The 23213-nt window shown below is 42.9% G+C and overlaps 1 protein-coding gene across 3 annotated transcripts in view; it reads right to left on the bottom strand.

Moving 5' to 3' along the window:
* The window catches only part of SMARCA4 (SWI/SNF related BAF chromatin remodeling complex subunit ATPase 4), a 105185-nt gene that overhangs the window by 37993 nt on the left and 43979 nt on the right, over positions 1-23213 (bottom strand). For all 3 annotated transcript variants that reach the window (XM_073622611.1, XM_073622615.1, XM_073622614.1), the window contains exons 6-16: positions 22517-22775; positions 16812-16938; positions 16515-16688; positions 13735-13908; positions 10928-11095; positions 10791-10841; positions 7936-8066; positions 5683-5740; positions 3288-3406; positions 2546-2702; positions 614-777 (exon numbers count right to left, since the gene is read on the bottom strand). In XM_073622611.1, coding sequence (XP_073478712.1) covers positions 614-777; positions 2546-2702; positions 3288-3406; positions 5683-5740; positions 7936-8066; positions 10791-10841; positions 10928-11095; positions 13735-13908; positions 16515-16688; positions 16812-16938; positions 22517-22775 — 1582 coding nt within the window. The remainder of the gene's footprint in view (positions 1-613; positions 778-2545; positions 2703-3287; positions 3407-5682; positions 5741-7935; positions 8067-10790; positions 10842-10927; positions 11096-13734; positions 13909-16514; positions 16689-16811; positions 16939-22516; positions 22776-23213) is intronic.

The raw sequence follows: 23213 nt of genomic DNA, 5'->3' as shown, positions 1-23213 counted from the left end.
GCCCCGATCCTCCTTTTCTGGGGTGCCCCGGTGGCGCTCCTGGCTCCTCCTGTTCAGCGAGTGTCCCCACGGAGAGCCGATATCCATGGGGGCACGCTCCCGAGCCCTGCTGCTGCGTCCATTGACACAGACAACAGGACTCGGCCCCGGCTCCCGTGTCACTGGATTTGTTTGACCGCAGTGGGAGCCAATGGCTCTTGCTGCTATCAATCTATCTAATGAGGACCCAAGACAGCGGCTGGAGCTTCGGGGCTCATGTTAGTCGCTGGGAACGATCGGGTTCAGGTAAGTAAAAGGGGGGCTCTGGGGGGCAGCTGCAGCACAGATGGTTTTTCACCTGAGAACCCCTGAGACTTTACAACCCCAAGCTTTTGCAATAAAACCTGGAAGCCAATTGGTTTTTATGCAGAAGTGAGACTGATTTTAGTAAATAAACCCCACGTCAGTACTACAGGATTTTGAAAAACACAACACATTTGTATGTGGAAAAGAAGCAATCTTCCATCATGTGGGTTCATTCCATCTCGAGTGGAATGGGGAGGGGGGGGGGGTTCTCTGTTCTAAAGCCAACAGAAGAGCTTTCTCTTCAGGAAAGCTGTACATCAATACTTACGACAGTGGGACTATGATGAGGAACGGCCCGTTGATGCGCTTGTGTTCCATGAGGTATGTGATCAGAGCAATCGTCTGTATAGTCTTTCCGAGACCCATCTCATCAGCCAAGATCCCATTCAGATTATTGTTATAGAGCGATACGAGCCACTCCAGGCCTTTGATCTGACAATAGTAAGTGCATAGTGTGAGAAGAAACAGTGATACAAATGCTACAACAATATTACCAGTTTTGCTCCTGAAGGACTAATACATAGGGGGAGATTTACTAAAACTGAAGCAATCAAATTGGTGCAGCTGTGCATGGTAGCCAATCAGCTTATAACTTCAGCTTGTTCAATTATTAAGCTTTGACAAAAAATCTGGAAGACAATTGGTTTCTATGCAGAGCTGCACCAGATTTTGCACACTCCAGTGTAACCCCCCCATAGATCATTTATGTGTAGAATTATAAGCAACGTTTATCAAAATATCCTTAGAAAATGTCTGCTGTGTTTACCAATCTACAAAAGCCCTTTAACCCCTTTCCGGCCGTCTTGTGCTGCAGCAAAATATGCAGCCATTGGGTGGCCAATGTTTATTTGCCGAGAGTGTGCTCAGTGCATGCTCCCCAAACAAAGACCGAGCTGTCAAAGACAATTCTCAGTCTGAATTAAAGATAGACAGCCGGCGGGACCAGCTTCCAATCATGTGACCACTGTCAATCCTTTCTGCCCCAGGCGTTCAGAACGGTTTAAAAAGGGACAGGGTTAAAAGGTGTTTTCCAAAAAAGGATTTCCTAGTCCAAGCTCAAAGAACAATGCCCCCCTATTATAGACTTCACACAGGAGTGGAATGCCAGGAGCTGTGCCTTGCAATAGGCCTTGCCTGTCAGCTCCACTTGAAAGCGAATTTGAGGTGTATAACATGTCATTTACGTTCCCTGAGGAGAGTGAAGGAGTGGAGTATGGAAAGCAGTGCTTTAACCAGGGGTATTTAGCAGGGTGCTGGGGCGGCCTGCGTCCCTCCCCAGATTCCAGTTGCACTCGCCTTGCCCACAACCTCCCCACACAACAGAGAGGGAGGTAGAGGGGAGGTTTTGGGCAGAGGGGGCGCAACTAAAATGGGGGTGGGGGGTGTCTGGCAGGTTACAGCCCACCTCAGCACCCCCCTAAATACAGCCATGTGGCTGTATGTTGCCCTCTTATTTTTTTGGGTATTTTTTTTATTATAAAAGGATCTCTTAGATACTTTATCAGTGATTGTTAACTTTTGACTTTCTGCTCATCAGCTATCCTTACTGTTATTGTATTTTATGTGCAGCCCAAAACAATTCCTCTTCCTTCCTCCAATGTGGCTTAGGTCAAAAGGTTGGACACCGCTGTCTTAAAACTTTCTAGATGGCAGTATGGTAGTCCAGTCAAATAGGTTATGAGCTTGAATTAGGCAGCCATACATGGTGCAAATGTCTTTCCTACAACCATGAGTTGCAGGAAAGAAATTTGCATGATTCCCCCCATCAACACAGACAGGGTTGACAGGGGAATCCCTCCCGCCGAGCAATTGTCTTCTTCTGGCGGGGGTAGGCGAAAGTAGCCGCCCCCGCCAGGAGAAGACAGTGATTATTGCTAGCAGCTATAGCAGCCGCTAGCAATAATTGCAACAGAAACCGGCAGACTGGTTGTACCGAAGTTAAATTGATCAATCAACTTGGTATATTTAGCCTGTCCATTATTGGTTTGAATCTCTGTGAACCGGCCGTGATTCAAACCGTGTGTGGCCGGCTTTAGAGCTGGCAGATCTTGTAAGAGAAAAGGCTATTGGTTTTTTAAACGTTACAAAGTTAGAAGTATGGTGATCTGATAAACGTCCCGGTCAATTAAAGAACATGTACTGTATGTAAAGGTAGAACTGTATTGACTCACAGAGCTACACGTTTCCCCCTCATCCTTACCTGGTACTGTTTGAGAACACCATTCACCAAAAGGCTGGACTGCTTCTCTACTTTCTCACTAACCGCATGGGCAACCGCATAGTATGACTGTAACTGCGGTCCTTCAGGGGCAGCATGACATACGCTGTACTCGTCATCCACATCCTGACGGGCGCTCCTAGGGGTAGGAAGAAAATCATCCCATGGCATGAGAGTCTAAGCATTTGTAAATATGAATTCTAAAAGCAGTAACAGGGGCAGTCTCAAACCACAACTAATCATTCATCACAGAGCTGGATAAGCATGGAGGACCTAACTGGCTTGTCTGTACCTTCAAGCCTAGACATAGTAGGTTCTAGGTTACTTCAATACTCAATCATTGACCCAGAACAAGTACACCTATGGGGAAAGCCAGAGAAGCTTTAAATGCTTCTTCTCGGTGACTCAAAGTTTTCAAAGCAAAATAAGAGCACAACCAAGAAGCCCCCCATTTTTTTTTTCCCTCACAACAGGTTTCTTTGAAGAGTAAAGGATAAGTTTCCTTCAGAATGGACTACTTATGTCTTCTAGACATATCTGCTATACACATGAGCTCCAGAGGTTCCTATATAGAAAAGTAAAACTCCAAATCCAAAGCACTAAACAGAACATATTTTTTCAGACCACAACAGGAGAGTGTAGGTAAGTATACACAGGAAGACCTGATTAATGGCTAATTAATGAATTTGACTTTGGTTCTTGGGTTGCTGGGTAGAACACTCACTCGATAATCTCCCGAGCGCATGATTCCGAAACCTCGTCGCTGTCCGGATCAGTGATTTTCTTCTCTTCCACCGCAGGCTGAGTGGTGACAGGGGCTGAAGACTGGTCCTCCTCCTCTTCCTAAGTATAAAGACAGATCATGGATAGGATGAAGCTATTGTGACCACTCAGTACTAGCGACGAATCCATGAATGTATAATAAGCACCATCTGGATTCTTCAGTCAATTAAGCAACCAAGACTTGGAAGATCAACTCTTCATTTTGTGCAGGATAAGACAAAGGCCATTGTGCTGCAGGGGAATATAAAGCCCACATGGGTGTGTTGTAGGCCCTTTTCAAATGGGGCTGGCTTTGTTTAGATCAGCAGGGAAACTGTCTGCCGATCAGAGTGGGTGGATTACAGGTCTGTGTCCACTCAGTTTCTGCAGAGCGGACACAGACACAGCCCGCTCAGTTTCTGTGGGCGGTCGGGTATAAAAGGACTCTGCTGTCAGTTAAAACAGATCTGCCTAGAGGGGGACGGTTCCCAAAAAATAGTGTCCCAAGCAAAGGGCCGCAGTTAGGAGACCACTGGCTTAGATCAAGGTCCGATCAGGTCCGCCTGAAAAACGGTCAATCACTCTGATGCAAATAGTAGCAGCAAAACATTCATATATATAAAAAATGGCTTTGTAAGAAACGACATTGCCCAATAAAATCTATATTTGCAGGGAATGTATGCCATTATTAAAAATCAGAATACTTTATTAATCCCCAAGGCAAATTACTAATCATATAGAATTCTAATGAGACATAGCCATAGTTTGCATTTACAAGGTTATCTCATGTTAGTTGAATAAAATATTTTTTTCTTTTCTGCCTTAATTAGTATGCTAATGCCATATATTATACATTGTAGTCAAGATTGCCGTTTTGTCTTTAGGGCTGGTGAATGAGTTTCCATGTTGTCATATGGCTTTGGTATGCTGATGCCCAAATGTCCAGGGTGGTGGCAGACTTACGCAAGCCATAGATGAGCAACTTCCTTTCCTTCCACTCGTGGTGGAAGGAAAGAAAGGTGCTCAATTCCCCCAACACAGTCAACATCCAACAGAGCCATTGTAGTCTGCCGGGAGGGGGGACTTCTCAGTCAGCAGAACACAATGATTACTGCTAGCGGCTATAGCCAATGGATCGATTTGGGTACAATCAGCCTGCCCATACATGGATTGAAATGCAGCTGAACTGGTCGAATTTCACTCCATGAATGGCCGGCCTAAACAAATGTATACTTGCAAGAGACGCAGTGACTGAAAATAGTAAAATCAAATTAGATAGATATATTGGGAGTCATCACCTTAAAGTGGACTTTAATTTCATCCATTTTCTTGAGAAAGATACGATTGTGCTGTTTGGACCGATCAGAGATTCCTCAATGATAGCGAATGGAAGGAACGTGTAGAAGAATAGCAGAAGGGGGGGATATACTGGGTAATCTTGACTGGAGGATAGAGGACTTGGAGACTGGATGGACAGACACCTAGGACCCTTGTAAGTCAGGCTCAGAGAGAGACTTCAGCTATTGTTAATCCTTTGGGAGTGGTAATATTGGATAAGCTTGTTGTTTGGCAATCTACCCAGTTTATGAAGCTTTCAATATATTATTTGGTTCTATAGGTTTTGTCTTCCATTGTACAGAGTTTGTATTGCAGGATAGTATTGGGTATTATTGCGCCTAATCCCTCTAGCCTCTAGACTAGGGGTCTCCAAACAAAAAAAAAAAAAATGAATGGGACAGTTTACTGTTTTTTCAGACTTTGGGGTCCGGTCTGTCTGAGTGAGTGGAAAATGCCCTTGAATCAATGGGCGTAAACAATGCCCCATCGTTGGTGTCAGCCGGAGGAATGGCGCCCCCCATCAGTGGCATCAGCCAGAGGAATGGCACCCCCCATCAGTGGTGTCAGTGGGAGGCATTGTGCCCCTTCTTGGGGTCATTAGGCGTAGTTCCTCAAGGGCTTGATATAGGCAGGCAAAGGGCATCTGGCCTCCAGGCCAAAGTTTGGAGACCACTGCTAGGGCACTGTTTTATGCAATATTCCATTATTAGCAACTGAGCTGTTCATGAATAATTCTGTGTACAATATTTTTATCTACAGTTTGTGATGTGCGTTTCAATGCTGTAACGTACATTGCTAAATGTAAAACTGAATTTGGCCACTTGGTTTTTACTTACTGTCCTGTATATGTATTGCTATATACCCCATCCTGTTGGTGGGTACTATGTACCTGCTACTTCACTGTCATTTATTGATAGAAATGTATTGGCAGAATTTTTAACTATTGGCATTACTAATATCACAAACAAATGGTATTTAGGTTCCCCATAGGATTGCAATTCATGTTTACGTTATCTCACCTCCTCTTCCTCCTCGGACCCGCTCTCCTCGCTGTCTGATCTTGGAGCAACTTCGTAACTGTTGAAGATCATTTGAAAAATATTAGATTTAAACCCAATTTCAAATTTCAGATTTCAAAGTTTAAGCTTTCTGCAGCTTTAGAAGACGAGCACTGCAGCTATGGTCTGTACATTGTCACATCACCTGGGAGGCAGGCCATGCAGCCCAGGGACCAAATCACACCGCCAGCAACAGAGTCGCTAAAATTCATCTTACATCCTATAGATCTAGTGACTCCCTCGCGGCCTGAAATAGGGATGTTGTTCATGAATGCTAAACCTAGTGGTCCATATTAAGCTATCTTGAGGGACACCCACCAGGCATAATAGAAAATTAATTTTAATCAAGTCAATCAGTGGCAAAATGTCACCAGCAACAGAATCTCTTGCTTGACGCTGTGCTAAAAAATAAAAAAATAAGGAAGGACGGCAGGGAAGCAATAAGTCATAACCTGAATACAAACGGGTCTATATATTAAAAAATAATTTAAAAAAATTTGCATAGCTATCTGTTCAGCGAAACTGCCTTTACACTTGTTCTATGCTAACTAGCTGTTGTAAGAATGAAGCAAAATTGAATGTTCTTCAGCCATTTTCTCTTCTGGTCGACTGTTATTTAAATACTATTGGCAAGCTCAATTTGGCAGGTTAGCCCTGGGCTCTAGATGACCACTTTTGGTCGGTCCTGACCACTGCAGACCAGGAACATCCCACAAGAGCTGCAGTTTTGGAGTTGCTCTGACCCGGTTGTCTAGCCCAGCGTTTCTCAACTCCAGTCCTCAAGGTGCCCCAACAGGTCATGTTTTCAGGCTTTCCATTTTTTTGCACAGGTGATGTGATCAGTTTCACTGCCTTAGTAATTACCACAGCCGTTTCATCTTAGGGAAATCCTGAAAACATGATCTGTTGGGGCGCCTTGAGGACTGGAGTTGAGAAACATTGGTCTAGCCATTACAATTTGGCCCTTGCCAAAGTCATGCAAATCCTTACGCTTGCCTATTTTGTCTGCTTTCAACACATCGACTTCAGAGACAACATGTTCCCTGGCTGCCTAATATATCCCACTCACTTTCAGGTGCGATTGTCACAACATAATCAATGGTATTCACTTTACCTGTCAGTGCTTAAAATGTTACGGCTGATCAGTGTATTTGCCAATTCCCTTCAGCTTTCTCTGGAAATGTTACACAGTATCTACTCTTACCAAGCTGTATTTATCTCCCATGATCCTCAGCATCACCAAGCTAGAACCGTATAACCTGGACCCTCTCTCCAATAATGCAGACTCTGATAAGAGCCAAAAAGCAGATATACCAAAAGGAAGGATTTAAAACAGGTTTCTTTTTGACATTACAAGCTTTATATATACTATGATCCCCTTGCAACGGTTCCTCTTGTATACAAGTGGAAGGGTAACTTGAAACAAATCACAGGGGGTTATTTACTAAAGAAAAAGGTGCTTGTGCAATAGGTGGATTCCACAGCTTATTATACTTGTACCATGTATTTGTCAAGAAAGATGGCTAACCAAAAATAACTAGTTGCTACACGAATCTCCTATTGTTTTATCAGACCTTGAGGTTATTAAAAAAAAAAAAAAAAAACACAGCAGCAACTATCTGATCATTTAGTTGGCTCTGTATTACAGAAGACTGAAAAAACCCCAAAGAAGAATGAGACATCAGCCCAGATAATCAAGCCCTCCAATAATAGATGTTCAGGCAAATAGGACAAGACCTCTGAGATCAGAGTTAATTAGAAGGTCAGGTTATCATCCTTAAAAAAAAAAAATCCCACTTCAAAGATCTAGACCTCAGACACAAACATCCTTTTACATAGGATTTTCGATCAGGTCCAACTGTCAGTTTTTCAGGCAAACCTGATTGGAAGGTTCATGCAGATCTATGGGCAAGCGAATGTAAATAGACTTGTGTTAGTTTTCCTCAGCCTACCTTCGAGTGTGTCCAGGTTCCCGACCTAAACATGACAGATCAAAAGGTAACCCGATGCAAATGGACACCCAGTCTGCCCATTGAGCCATCATGGTCCACCACAAAATGCTGTCAAAAACGAATTGGGCATGGATGGCACAAAACTGACAGCCATCACGTTCTGCTCTGATTCAGTAGGGAATTTGCTCACGGTTCCCCTGCTGAACAGAGCAGAGTGCCGGCATGTGAAAGTAGCCCAGGTCTTTTCAGCTCTCTTACTTACCCAGGATTCATCTCTAGCCAGGCATCCAGCTGTCCAGCCTTTGGAGCATCTGTACCAGTCAAGATATTTCCACTATCCACATGGATCACCTTGACTGGAAGGTCGCTCATCTGGCTAGTCTCATCAAGAGGCTGCAGAGAAAATAAGGACAAGTCAGTACAAGTCAGATTCCGCAACAATACTTCATGGTCGTTCATACTGCGCCTAAAACGGAGTCCATGTGAGTGCATTCATTGAAGTCTTTAATTGATATTTAATAAAAATAGTTTTCATCGTGCAAGATCATTGTGCTCTTTTTTTTTTTATGGTTTTGTCTTAAAGTTGTATTATTATAGCCTGGGCACTTACCCAGGATAAACCAGGTTCACTTTCATACACAAAAGTTGCTGGCTATACTTAAATGGTTAAGTTCACCTTTGGAACAGGTTACACGTTCCACCCGTTTTTTAGTGCCTTGGAAAAGTATTCATAACCCTTGAAAGTTTCCACATTTTGCCATGTTAAAACCAAAAACGTAAATGTATTTTATTGGGATTTTATGTGATAGACCAACACAAAGTGGTACATAATTGTGAAGTAGGACCCCACTGCCGCCATTCTTTTTACAGCGCTGATTTTTAGTATTTCATCTACTGGTTGGCTTGCGAATTTTCATTTCCATCATACCTCAGGAACGACCATCATCACCCACCACCCAAGCCTGATTTGACCCAGTTGGGCGTATGCTCTTTTGGGTCAACGCCATCTGGTAAGCCTTCCTAATGTTGGTGGTGGTGCTTCTCTTCTGTGATCACCTTTGATGTCACACATATGATACACTCTTTGCACAAAGTCACTGGAATAGTATTTGTTTACCCATGAGCTTCATATACATGGAGGACTGTTTGAGTTTTCTGGGATACCTGGAATCATCAGTTGGACATTTTCATTTATATTGAACTTTTAGCGCTACACATTTTGTTTTGCCCATAATTGTGAAGTGGAAGGAAAATGATAAATGGTTTTCAACATTTTTTACAAATAAATATGTGAAAAGTGTGGTGTGCATTTGTATTCAGCCCCCGAGTCAATACTTTGTAGAACCACATGGGTGGACTCAATTTACTAACTAGGTGACTTCTGAAGGCAATTTGCCCTACTAGATTTTAGTTAGGGGTATCCGAGCAAAGGGGGCTGAATACAAATACACACATTACAGATATTCATTTGTAAAATAATTTGAAAACCATTTTTTATTTTCCTTCCACTTCACAATTATGTACCACTTTGTGTTTTTCCATTACATAAAATCCCAAAAAAATAAATTAACTTTTTTCAAGGCACTGTAACATGTTCCAGCATCTGCAGCCTCTCCTCCCCGATCTTCCTCACTGTGACAGCGGACCGGGGATCTTCTCTGCCCACACCCGCTGTCACAATTTGAAAACAGTGTGGCTGTGTGGGGCCCCACCCACATGGCTGCATCATTCACTCACAGTTTCCTGTAAATTAATGCCTACAAGTACCGTCGGCCATTGCGACTGACGGCCTGTAGTTCTCAATGAGCTGTGAGGGTATTGGTGGGTGTTCTTAGTCCACTGATCTTCCTACTCTCAGGTAACTGCCTATCAGTACGAGGTATGAGCAAACAGCTATGCTGGGAGTCTGTCTGCAGGAGTCTGCGATTCTCCCCTTGATCTGCTGATCAAGGGTGCAATGCTTTGCAGGTTCCTTATAAAACAAAAAATTTCAAAAAGTGAACTTATCCTTTAAAAAAAAAAAAAGCTAAAAAGCACAGACTGCAGTATCCAATAGATAATTACACGTCAGATGCCCTTCACTTAAAAATCAACTTACAGGAGGCCTGTAGGTTGATTTTTCAAATTGTTGACATGCATGGCTCCTATGTACAAAACCTACATATTTCACCTTCATGCACACAGCTGCAAGAGGGCCACCCAGTTTTACTCAAGGCATAAACATATGCCTAGAAACACAGCTGCAGCACACAGTGCTTGGCCAGCATCCTATCAAAATCAAAGCGATACTAAAATCTAATTTTTCTTTTTTTGTTAAAAATAACAAACATGTTAAATGTACCTGCTCTGTGTGGTGGTTTTGCACAGGGCAGCCCAGATTCACCTTTTCTCGGGTCCCTCTTCAGTGCTCCTGGCCCCTCTCTCCTGTTGAGTGCCCCCACAGCAAGCAGCTTGCTATGGGGGCACCTGAGCCTTGCCGCAGCTCCTGGTGTCCATTCAGAGACAGAGCCGATGGCTGGCTCCGCCCCTCTCTCCCCTCATTGGCTCACTAACTTTGATAGACCGCAGTGAAAGCCAATGGTGCTTCGCTGCTGTCTCAGTCAATGAGGAGGGAGAGCCTTGGACAGCCGAGACTCTTGTGCAACATTGCTGGATTGAGAGGGGGCTCAGGTAAGTATTAGGGGGGGCTGCTGCACACAGAAGTCTTTTTTATCTTAATGCATAGAATGCATTAAGATAAAAAAAAAAAAAAAAAAAACCACACACCTCTGCCTTTGCAACCACATTAAAACAGGCTGAAATTTGCAGGTATATGCACATCTGAGCAGTAGGTACATACCACATACGTATTTGAGTGCAAGTACTGCTCGAATGAGCGTATATTCGCATACGTTCGCTGCGTGTTTCGGCCTACCGTCGATTTTGACAGGCTGCTAGCTGCACCTGTGACTCCAGAGCTGAAAAATATGCCCCTGTACGATGTATGGCCTCTCTTGCAAATGAATCCTTATTTAAATACAATCTAAATGTCACTATTGGTGGTCATAAAGGCAAAGTGAAAACGCTACATTTATTAATGAAGCTACAGATTTCTTTGCCTCGCACTCCACATCTCACCTCGCCATCTGGTCCAAGCACAAGCTGTTGGCCTTCTGCGTTCTCTTGAAGCTGAAACAAACAAATGTGAGTGAATAAAACCTGACAGGAAAGATGGACTTCTACTTGTAGACGTTTCATGAATTGGACCAACTCACCTTTTTCTTTTTCCTTCTTTTCTTCTCCTTTAGCACCTGGGCAGCTTTGTGCTGCATCACCAACTCGGTCAGGTTGGCCACATACTCGTCTGTCTGCTGCAGGAGGTAGGCCAGGCGTTTGTCCTTCTTCTGATCAATCAGCTTCCTGTAGCCCTCTTCATCCTCAGCCTAGGGAGAAGGAGATAAACCCATTTATTGTCAGGACTTACACAACGCACAAAAGAAAGGACATGATGCTTATTGTAAAAAATAAAAATAGATGGGGAAATTTTTTTTTTTAATTTTGCTTATTGTCATTTTAACCAAAGACCACCAAGTACAGGGGGGCTCTTAATTTTGCACCACAATTTTATTCTACCCCACGAGCATGCAATTCAAATTTCACATATGGCATTTTAAAACACATTATTTCCATTAAAAATAATGGAAACTGCTTTAGCTGTGTTCTATGTATGTGTGTGTATATATATATATATATATTTTTCCCTGCTTACATTACTCTAGATTTGAATTATGGGACGTACAATAAAATAAATTACCTGCAACTACTAACCAAATTGACAATGCAGTGGGATGCCTATGCGGGTCTGTACTGTAGACGGTGTTGACATGTGGAAGAGATATTTTGGGACTCGCACATGCCTCCATGGTTTAAAGAATTCAAACTCGAACAAGGCTCAGCATAACATAAGCTACACTGCCTTACATGAATGCATCTACAATTACAGTTTTCCCTTAGTCACCCTGCAGTGTGTCCAAAGTAGCTGTTGATCCTGCCAGTGAATTCATGCAGCTTCCTGTAATGGGGTGACAACATTGCTGTGCTGCATTTGAATTCAGAACAGCATTGTCACTTCGTATTTACATTGTGCCTGCTTGCACTACAATGGGAGGAGAAGATGCTGTAGGGGGCATGGCTTGAGCATTGCTGATTCCCAAACCTGAGCATGTCAGCCAGTTTACTACAATAGCAGCACTGTTTATTCTGTAGAATCCCTCCCACTGTGAGCTGCAGTGTCTGGGAGAGGGGGTGTGCAAGACACAAATGACAGGATTTGGCTCACCCTTGGGAAGTAAAAGGAATTTTTTTTTTTTTTTTTTTACAGATCACATAGTAATTGTATCTGGGACCCATTTATAATGTCATACTCCTACCATTATGGTAGATTGCAAAACTTGCATTATTTTAAAGCTACCCGTGTAAGGTGATAGAGTCTCAGATGGGATCGCAGCTGGGAAGGGCATGGAAAAGCAGGAAGGAAGAAAATTGGTCAAACGATTGAAACGCGTCAGCTTGGCACCCCCATTCGCTGACAGTCACCACCTGGACTGTACTCATCATGCTTCCCCCAGCAAGTACCACTTGAAGAAACGCTCTTGGGATGTATGCTTATACTTGGTAATGCAAGCCTTCCTGCTTTTCCACGCCCTTCCCAGCTGCGATCCCATCTGAGACTCTATCACCTTACACTGATACACTTAGCTGAGTCAATCTGTGGAACGTCTCATCTTAGCTGCGAGCAGCTAGTGTTGTATACCGTTTTAACGCTGTACGGCTGTGGTGCCTGGCGATACCGACGATACACTAGGAGACCAGCTATTGGGACCCTGCAGTCATCTTTCCTTCAAATGCCGATCATCACGGACCCTGTGCTCAGGTCGGGACGGCACCTACTCTGAAGGAGATTGTCTGCATGCTACAGCCAGCTACCACGTGTATCCCCAGATCAGCTGTTTTTCCTCCCCTTTTCTCCACACCGCTTTGCAGAGAGAGCAGAGGACAGAAGGTACGTGACAGGCTGCACTTCATTTGTTTATTACAAGCCGCTGTTTCAACTTCCCCCCATCTTTTGACTTTTACAAATGTAATGATGGTACGGCAACTGACAGAACTGCTTTCATATTAATCATCTACAGGAATCACTTTATAAACTTCATTGTTTTGGTTCCCAGTAATTTTTCATCCCAGGCTCCTGGATCGGCAGGTTCTACAGAGGCTCACTATACAGGGACTTCAATTCTATCATTCAGCATTGCTAATTTGTCCATTTATGATATATACCTTTATCTCCCAAGGTTATTCCATTATTCCCAGGAGTGGGTTCAGCTGGATTTAGCTTAATCAGTGTGCTGTATGGGGATATTGTACATGTATGCAGGGTTTTCCAGGTGGTGAATCTGTCCTTTTGCACTGTCACTTTCTCAGTGGTGGAGGTTGGTTTTTATTTTTTATTATGTGGGTGGAAACTTCTTTTTGATATATTTTGCAATAAATTGTTTCTATTTATAATTATAGCCAGCGTGTTCCTCATTGATTGACCCTGTCCTGTGACCCCCCTGGTCCTCCCCCGTTTTTTCATGTATGCCATGGTCTAGAGGAACGCCCCTGCTCACATATATAATATACGCAGGTATTTGGCTCAGTTTCCAGCCATGGGTATGTGATTTGACGTATTATATGCTTCTACACACATTACCCAATCTGGAAATCTTACTTATAGGCATTATCCCTTTCCCAACTTGGTACATTCAGCCTGCCCATTAACTGTTTGAATTTTGGCCAGTTCCTGCTGAACCACGTATGGCCGGCCTTAGACTAGAGCATCAACAATTAGGACCAAGAGGAAAATAGAGGATGTCCAAGAGGAAAGCATGTCACAGTACTGTCTACTACCAGCTGCTGTACTGCGCATAAGGGTTTGATGCTACAAATCTTATACGCAATCTTAAAATGCTACACAAATCTTATATGAAATCATTGAGGGTTTGAAAATGAACAGAGGAGACTGCGAGCCACCAAAGCTCACCATCAGACGGCGCATTCTCTCCTTCTCAATCCTCTCATTCTCCTTCTTCTGTTCTCTTTCTGTGTTGGCATGGTACGTGGCCACAGCCTTTGTCAGTTTCTGGATCTTCCCTGTGACAGATCGGTGGAATTCTTTAAAGTCCTTGGCATGTTGGAGAATGCTGTTCAGATATTCCTAAAAGGGGAAGAGAGGAAAATCAGAAGAAGTGAGTCTACATTATACTAAAAAATGTTAGACTATTGCTAACCAAACATAGGAAAAACTCTCTATTGATCTCGAAAGACAACTGATCTCATCTTGTGGAAGAAACTGTTCTTTTTTTTTTTTTTTTTTTTTTTTTTATTATCACTCATCTCTAAAGCCTGCATACAAAAAACAATTACTGTAACCAATTTTCTGCAAAAAAAAAACAACAAAAAAACACAAACAAAACAGATTTTCTAGCACGCTGCTTTCTGGGACAATGAATAATTTCACCACTCACACATGCTGGAATGGTAAACTACATTATAGAAGCGATTGCTAAAAGAAACAAAAAATTAGGTTGAACTCCAAGACCATAAAAAAATAAAAAAAACAAACTATGTATTAGTTAATAAATCATTAAATGTTTTTTTAAAGGCAAATAGTGCAAGTACCTGAACTTGACTAGATATCAGCATCTACTAATGCAGCAGAGTACAACAGACCTCAAACAAAGAGGGAGAATCAGCACAAGGTGGCAATCAGTTGTGCTGCATTGTTCATATTTTAATAGGGGCATGCTGAGGAGGAGGAGAGAGCAAAGTCAGAGAGATAGGAGCTCATCAATATGCTGCTTCTCCTTTTGTTGTTTATTTACAGACTTAATATGAACAGGTCTCCTTTTCACCCAAATTAACTGCATGAGAAATATTAGCTCTACTGTTCTGTAAAATCTGAGAAATGGATGGACAGAAATACAAATCCTTTGGCATGAAAAAAGGTCCCATCTTACATCTTTATATTTAAAATGATTGTCTTGAGCCTTTTAGGATTAAAGCCCAACGCGGAGCAGATGATAAAACTATCCGTGGGGTTGGGCCAGCACTGCAAGAGGGTAATAGCTAATTTTGTCTAGGAGAGAGTAGAAACCGTTTAACTTACCTGATCCACTGCTCCCCATACGATCCAACTGTCCCTTGGGATCCTCACATCCAGAGCAGGGCTATGGACCTTGTACTAGTCTTGATGACATTAGGACTCTATACCCCTGATGTCCAAACTGTGGCACTGGGGTCGCACGCGGCCATTTGGCAATTTTTGTGGGGACCCTGCAGACACTAATCTAGGTTTTCCTATTGCCAGGTTATAGTACTGATCTCTAGCAGTCTCATGAACAGTGTCTCCAAGTCTATGTCTGACCATTCTCCTGGATCAGGTCTGCAGCCTCTGACCATTCTCCTGGATCATGTCCATAGTTCTTGGCTATATCCTGTTGTGGGTCTGTGGTCTCGGACACTGAATAATCACCAAGTGGCCATTTAGTGATGTCGGGACCCGCAATTGAAGCCCTCCATATTAAGAAATTTGTTTACCACTGCTCTAGTTTACTAGAGCGCATAGGTGCAGAAGCTGTGGGGAGAAACAGATAAGTATATCTCCTTTTATTGTTCCCCTAGACATAAATGAGCCATTAACCCTTGTAGTCCAAGCATAGCCCCACTGCAAGGCATAACTATATTTTTTTTAATTTTGCCCAGAATTGGGCTTCCAGCAATTACTACCCTTGTCTCACTTTTAAAAGTGAAGCCTGACCACAGCCAGTACACACATAAAAAAAAGGTATTTTTTGCATTAAGATAAAAAATTTTCCTTTTAAGAGTTCCCTTCACTGGAACTAAGGGGCCAAGCCCAACTCCTGAAAAACAACCCCACACCATAATCCCCCTCCACCAAATGATTTGGAGGGGTGGCCCAAAACTTTTGGCAATATAGTGTGGATAAGCAAGTTTGGGGTAAAGAAACTTGACTGGCCTGCACAGAGTCCTGATCTCAACCTGAAGAACACCTTTGGGATGAATTAGAGCGGAGACTACGAGCCAGGCCTTCTCATCCAACCTCACAAATGCTCTTCTGGAAGAATGGTCAAACATTCCCATAGACACACTCCTAAACCTTGTGGACAGCCTTCCCAGAAGAGTTGAAGCTGTTATAGCTGCAAAGGGTGGGCCAACTCAATACTGAACCCTACGGACTGGGATGCCGTTAAAGTTTGTGCACGTGTAAAGGCAGGCGTCCCAATACTTTTAGTAATATAGTGCATCTGTTGTAAACTGTAGATAACAGCAAAAAGAAATGCAATTACAAGAAGCGATTCTTAAGACTGATCATGCAGGCAAGTTATATGCACATAGAACTTATATGTACATGCTTTATCAGATTATTACTTTTAGAATACGATTTCTGTTAAAAGTAGGAGTCAACCTTTATTTCACAATAAGGCGACTTTGTGTCTTCATGATCGGTGTATGCCGTAGCAGTTTATCTCGCTGTGCTTCTGGTAGGATTTTAGAAGCAAAGGAACGTTAAAAACACTGCTTTACCAGATCGCCACCAGCTTAGGGGTTGATGAGACATCATCGTGAACAAGCCGGTCAATACCATCCTTGTCACAGCAAAAGAAACTTAATCCATCCTTCACAAACCCAACGTGCACGGCTTCTTGACTGGCAGTTAATTCCGAGCTCAGGTTTACACTGATGACCAAAGACCAGTGCACCAGTCAAGGTTTCTCCTAATAATGTTCATGACTTCCTCACCTGATGTTTCTGTCGTCTCTTGCGCTCCTGCTCAATCTTCTGCTGCTTCTCCAGTTTCTCCGTGATCCGAGCCTCACGCAGCGATTGCCGTTTACTGCGTTTGTAAGCCTTGGCGTTCAGCGCAGTCTCCAGAGCAGTGTCCCTTCTCATGCAGACCACGACTTCTTGTCGCAGCTGGAAAAAAAAAAAAAAAAAAAAAGATACATATGGATGTTTATTAAAAAGATCTCAGGATAACAGATCAAAATTAGAAAGTTTCCTTAACAGATGTATGTATACAACAGCAAGCACACCCACCTGTCTCTGAAAGTTTAAGAGACGCAAGGCTTTCAGCTCTATTGTAGCTTTGGTCCTAAGGTCACCAGCTAATGACCCTGGAAGGTTCTCCAGCTCCTGGATCCTGTGTGCAATGCGTGCCTGGAGTCTGATCAGAAAACACACATTTTTAAAAAATGAAATGGAGTTACAAGTTAAACATTCCTTAAAAGGAAAACTGGATATAGACATTCAAACACAGACCTTCTTAACCACTTAAAGACCAGCTAGCGCATATTTACTGCGGCAGGCCGGCTCTAGTGCGCAAAATCACATACTTGTACATGATTTTGTGTAATAACCACTGAGGGGCGTGTGCCGCCGGAGGCGCAATCGCGCACAGATCAGACACAGGGGATGCCAATCAGTGGGTCCGGCGGACCCGATGTCCGCTGGCCACCCGCGATCTTTCCCCAGAGAGGCCAAACGGCAATCTGCCTATGTAAACAAGACAGATCGCCCTTCTGACAGGGAAGAAGATAAAGATCTTGTGTTCCTGCTAAGCAGGAACACCGATCTGTCTTCATCCAGTCAGAGGAAACCCCACACAGTTAGCATGCACCAGCTAGGCACACAGTTAGCAAGCACCCCCTAGGGAACATACTTAACCCTTTGATCGCCCCTGATGTTAACCCCCTCCTTACCAGTGTCATTAGTACAGTAACAGAGCATATTTTTAGCACTGATCACTGCATTAGTGTCACTGGTTCCCAAAAAAAAAAAAAAAAAAAGTGTCAAAAGTGTCAGTTAGGTGTCCGATTTGACCGTCGCAGTCCCGCTAAAAATCGCCAATTGCCGCCATTACTAGTTAAAAAATAAAGTTCCATAAAAAGTATCCCATCATTTGCAGACGCTACAATTGGGCAAACCAATCAATATACGCTTATTGGGATTTTTTTTGTTTACCAAAAACAGCAGAATACATATTGGTCTAAATTGATGGAGAAATTTTACATTTTTTTTATTGAATGTGTTTTATAGCAGAAACTAAAAATGTTTTTTTTTTTTTCAAAATTGTCAGTCTTTTTTTTTTTTTTTTTTTGTTTATAGCACACAAAAAAAAAAAAAAAAAAAAAAAAAAAATGCAGAGGTGATCAAATACCACCAAAAGAAAACTCTATTTGTGTGAAAAAAAAAAAAAAAAAATTTTTATTTGGGTACAGCGTCGCACGACCATGCAATTGTCAGTTAAATAACGCAGTGACGTAGCGAAAAAAAAGTGGCCTGGACGTTAGGGAGGTAAAACCATCTGGGGCTGAAGTGGTTAAAGCAGTTAAATATATATATACATTTTTTTTTTGCCATATTTTGCTGGTATGCACATTATGGCAGACTTGCCTTTAAACTGAGCCCTCCAGGGCTGCGCTGTCACTGCTGCTCCCATCTTGCCTGGGTTTCCTTATGGGTTTTTGCTCTCCGACAGGTTGAATGGCTGAGTCACAATATTATCACTACCACGCATGCACACGGGAGTTATCATGGCAGAGCCCTCAGCACTGACAACACCACACTCTGCATGTCCTGAATGCAAAGTGTCATTGTGCATGCGCAGTGACATCATTGGCTAGAGTCGATGTGAATATCAAAAGCTGGATACACACTATACAATTTTCTGTAGCTTTTTTTCCTTCAGATTTACCAAAACCATATAATACGAGGTCAAACCTTAAGAATTTCAATTTGTATGTAATCAGACAGGCCCTTGAACTACATGGTTTGGTAGATCAAAAAGGAAATCAGACAAAAAGTTGTATAGTGTATATGGAGTCTAAGGCTAGATTGTAGTTGTTGCGTTTTCTCGGTGCATTTCGTGGAGTGGTTTTCAAGTAGTGCAAGTCTGCAAACGCACTGCAAAAACACATAGGTGTGAACCTAGCCTTTATGGTGAAAGTTTAGGAGATGCTCGCTGAAGCTACAGGTAAGCCATATGAGCTTACCTGTAGGTACAAATTAGTATAATACAGCTTTAAAGCATAATTTTGTCTTTCAACAAGCCCTTACTGATCCCTGTAGCTGTAGTCACCATGGAAAAATTAATCCTCAAAGTTTAGCGTAAAGAGCACCTACCTACACTTCAGCAGCTCAGCTTCCCTTGTCCCCATCTCAAGTCACCCTGGTTCCCCTCTCAGCAAGGACTCGCTAATGTGAACACCAAGGAGGAGCATTGAAGGAGGGAGTGCTGAGAACCATAGTAAGAGACGGAGGATGAATTGCTCTATGGCAAAGAAAACTAAAATTCTCTAATTGGGAGAGGAGAGAACATCTATGCACGCCAAAAAAAAGAAGAAGGACAGCATGACCTAGGCAAACCCAGAAATAGAGGGTGCAGATGCTCGTGTACTCCTCAAAACACAGTAAGGTCAATCATCTCATCTCTGGAATTTCAGTAGGGAATACCCCTCACAAAATTGGATTATATGCAGACGACATTATAATCTCACTCACAGACCCATTGCGCTCCCTTCCCCCACTCTGCCAAGTACTAGAGGACTTTAGCAAGATCTCTTTATATAAATTGAATCACTCTAAATCATCCATGATCGGGATCTCACTCCCAACCTCACTTAAAACTGAGATCTCTAAAATTTCCCCCTTACTCCTGGGCTCCCAACTCAACCTTGACATATCTGGGCATTCAACTCACATCCCCCTCCTCTATGCTCCTTCGCACAAATCTTACCCTTCTGTTGCAGAAACTCCAAACTATCAGTTCGTCTATGTCGAGCATCAGAGCATCAGCTGGAAGAATTGCTCTGGCCAAGATGTTCCTTCTTCCTCATGTTCTTTTTTTTAGGACGCTGACAATACCAATCCTACCAGCCGACTTAACCAAAATCCAAAACATTATTAACACCTTCATATGGGCAGCTCACAAACCCAGGCTAAAATCCTCTCTACTAAGCACCCCAACATCATATGCTGGCCTGGGAGCTCCCAATATCAGAAGATACTATAAGGCAGTCACCCGGGATCAAGCCAAACATTGGTGGACATCTCACCCTACACCCTCCTAGCTCCAGATCGAATCCTCAACAACCTCACAACCCCTCTATCTACTTCTGGCAGCGCTCTGGATGAACTTTCATTCTCCCCGCTCCTTTCTGCCCTCTGTAACTGCCACAGCAGCCACTTGGCAAGGCATACAACAAACTTCCAAAGCGATCCACATAGATGCCTTATTATCACTTCCACTTCTTTCCCTGCAACTCCTATCTCCCGACCTGCTGCTTCAACATTGGACCACAGCAGGTATTACAACAATTGGTGACCTATTTCAGCAGCAACAACTTCAAAGTTTTCAGCAACTCTCAACCTCTTACAACCTACCCAGCAAAGACTTCTACATCTTCCTCAGGCTTCGACATGTTCTATCTACACTAACCATAACCGAGAAAACAATTTCCAAAGACTTACTCTCATTCTGCACCCAGCCATCCACTGAAACTAAAGGAAACTCCTACATCTACAATCTCCTCTCTCGGCCAACATCCACTTGTAAACCCCCCAGTGTGGTCTTCTGGGAATCAAAATTACAGATCTCCCTCCCTTCCGAGGGTTGGTACCACACCCTCAAACTCCCTGCTACCTTCTCCAAAAATGTACCCCACTGGGAAACCCCCATGAAAATCTTTCATAAATGGTACTATACACCTGATAAACTTGCCCGTATTTTTCCATCCCAGTCATCGAACTGTTGGAGGAATTGTGATACTACTGGTGACATTCTTCATATTTGGTGGGGTTGTCCCATCATAGCCCCCTTCTGGAAGGACGTTTCCACCTTAATTGCTGACATTACCCACACTCCACAAAAACTGACCCCGCAAATGGCTCTCTTTGGTCTAGATCTCTCCACCTGGCCTGTGGCACTCCTTCCCACTATAAACACAAATCCTGATAGCAGCATGTATAACCCTAGCACGTGCATGGAAGAATCCACAACCTCCATCTTTCTCCTCCCTTATTTCTACCATTAATGACCATTGCCACAGCGCATTTGCAAAGTGACAAATTTCTCAATCACTGGTCTCCATGGCTAACCAATCCTAGGAGTATTAAATTACCATGATTCAATACTATATCCTATGTACTGGACCCACTATATATATATATATATATATATATATATATATATATATATATATAAAATTTTTTTTAAATCATCTTTTTACTTTTTCACCTTAACACCCCCCGCGGGGGCCTAGTGTTGAGGTAACATAACTTAAATATGTACACCGTATCACAAATGACATATTCATGTTGCAACTTGCTAGATGTCAATTTACTGCCCTGTGTGGTAATTCAATATGTTTCAAATGCATTTACCGTCTTTGTATTTGCTTTTATTACAATCAATAAAATCTTTAAAACTAAAAAAAAAACAAAAAAAAACACAACACAGTAAGGTCTAAAAGGTACATGGATCTGAGAAATGGGAGACAGGCCAAGACTAAAGGGTGCTTGAAAGCTGAAGAGAGAACGATTAGAAAGAAAGGTAAAGCCCCTTTTACAGGAATGTCAGGAAATTCAGATTGGTTGGAGCATTTTGTGCCCTGATAAGAAAAGTCTCAGGAGCTACCCAAGGCAGAGCTCTCGCCTGGTGGTAATCAGACCCCTTCATAGCTTAGAAAAGAGTAAAGCTCTGCTCACACCATGCAGGTGTAATGGAGCACGCGCACGTCTTTGCGAGAAATTGTGCCTCACCAAACTGCAGTTTTGGCACATGCAAAAAAACCTCCACATTAGCACATGAGTGGGGGTGCTATTATCAATTAATGGAACCACAGCATCACAGCTAATGAAAAAGGGAACAACTTTCCCTTAGTGTCCAAAAAGGCCCCTAAAGGGTCAGTGTGTCCCGTTATATGATGAGAAATACATTGATAGAGGATGATTTTCAAAAACAAATACAGAAAACTACACTTTTTCATACTTGCTTGAAGTCTGCTTTAACCACTTCAGTACCGGGCACTTTTATCCCCTTCCTGCCCAGGCCAAATTTTCAGCTTTCAGCGCTGTCACATTTTGAATAATTGCGCGGTCATGCAATACTGTACCCATATGAAACTTTTTAAAATTTTCTTTAATTTTTTTTTTTTTTTAAGACAAACAAAGTTTTATTTTGGTGGTATTTATTCACCACTGGGCTCTTTAATTTTTGCTAAACAAACCACAAAGACTGAGAATTTTGAAAAAAACAAAACAATTTTTCTTTGTTTCGGTTATAAAACTTTGCAAATAAGTTATTTTTCTTCCGCACTGATGAGCGCCAGTGAAGTGAGGTGTAAATGTGCCTTGACGGTTATTGGCTCTCCGTTCGTCACACAGTGAGGAAAGGAATGCTGATAACTGGCAAGTCTGTGTAAATGTGATCAGCTGTTATTGGACACCGTTGATCACATGGTAAAGGGCCGCTGTGTTTGGCCCTTTACCTTGATCTGTGATCAGAGAGCGCGCGTGGAAGGGGTGTTCTGGGAGGACATCCACGGACACCCTTCCCAGAACAAGAGAGCCACGCTGTAGCTGTCTTTCGACTATGGCGCAGTACTGGGATAGGTAAAGCCTATTTCTGCACACCATTACTATGGCACTGTACCACCTTGTTTTTTTAAAGAAGTTTCAAACAGTCTTATTCTGTGTACCATTATATACAAATGGACTGAAACCTGCACAAAATTGGAACTTACCGATATTCCCTCTCCTGAAGCACTTCCACTGGATCCAGGCCCCGGGGTTTCTGGATAGGAGTGATGCGGTTGGCTTTGGAGTGAAACTGGACCATCGGAGGAGGCTGGGCTGGCTGACCTGGTGACTGCGTCTGGGGTGGCATGACGGGTGAAGCGGCAGGAGGCACGGCAGGGGGTGCAGGTGAAGGCCGGCCAGTTGGCTGTGGGGGAATCAACTTCTGAGGTGCAGCGGCTGGGGCTGCAGCATTGGCCATGGGACCTGCAACACCACACAAAGCCTAAGCTATAACTTCGCACAAAGATGCCATTTATCTAGCTGGTCGCCCTGTAGGACTTGGGCTCCTTTCACACTTGTGCGACTTGACATGCAACTTTGGACATCAAAGCTGCATGACAAGTCCTTCCCCATGTTTTCCAATGATACCCATTCATATATGCTTCAACTTCAAAGTAGTTTATGCACTACTTTGGTCCGCCTTTCATGCAACTTGAGGGCCATAGACTTCAAAGTTGCATGAAAGTTGTACCTGAATGTTATACAATGCAACTTGCATGCTACAGTTGTCCATTATCACTGGTCAAAGCCATAATCGTATCCAAGTTGCACCCATCCAACGTTGCGTCAAAGTGCAACTTGCAACTTTGGAGTCGTACAAGTGTGAATGGAGCCTATACCCAGCTACCATACAAATTATTT

This window comes from Aquarana catesbeiana, linkage group LG03, assembly GCF_042186555.1.
Source record: "Aquarana catesbeiana isolate 2022-GZ linkage group LG03, ASM4218655v1, whole genome shotgun sequence".
Classification (NCBI taxonomy): domain Eukaryota; kingdom Metazoa; phylum Chordata; class Amphibia; order Anura; family Ranidae; genus Aquarana; species Aquarana catesbeiana.
This window is presented reverse-complemented; position numbering and strand designations above follow the sequence as displayed.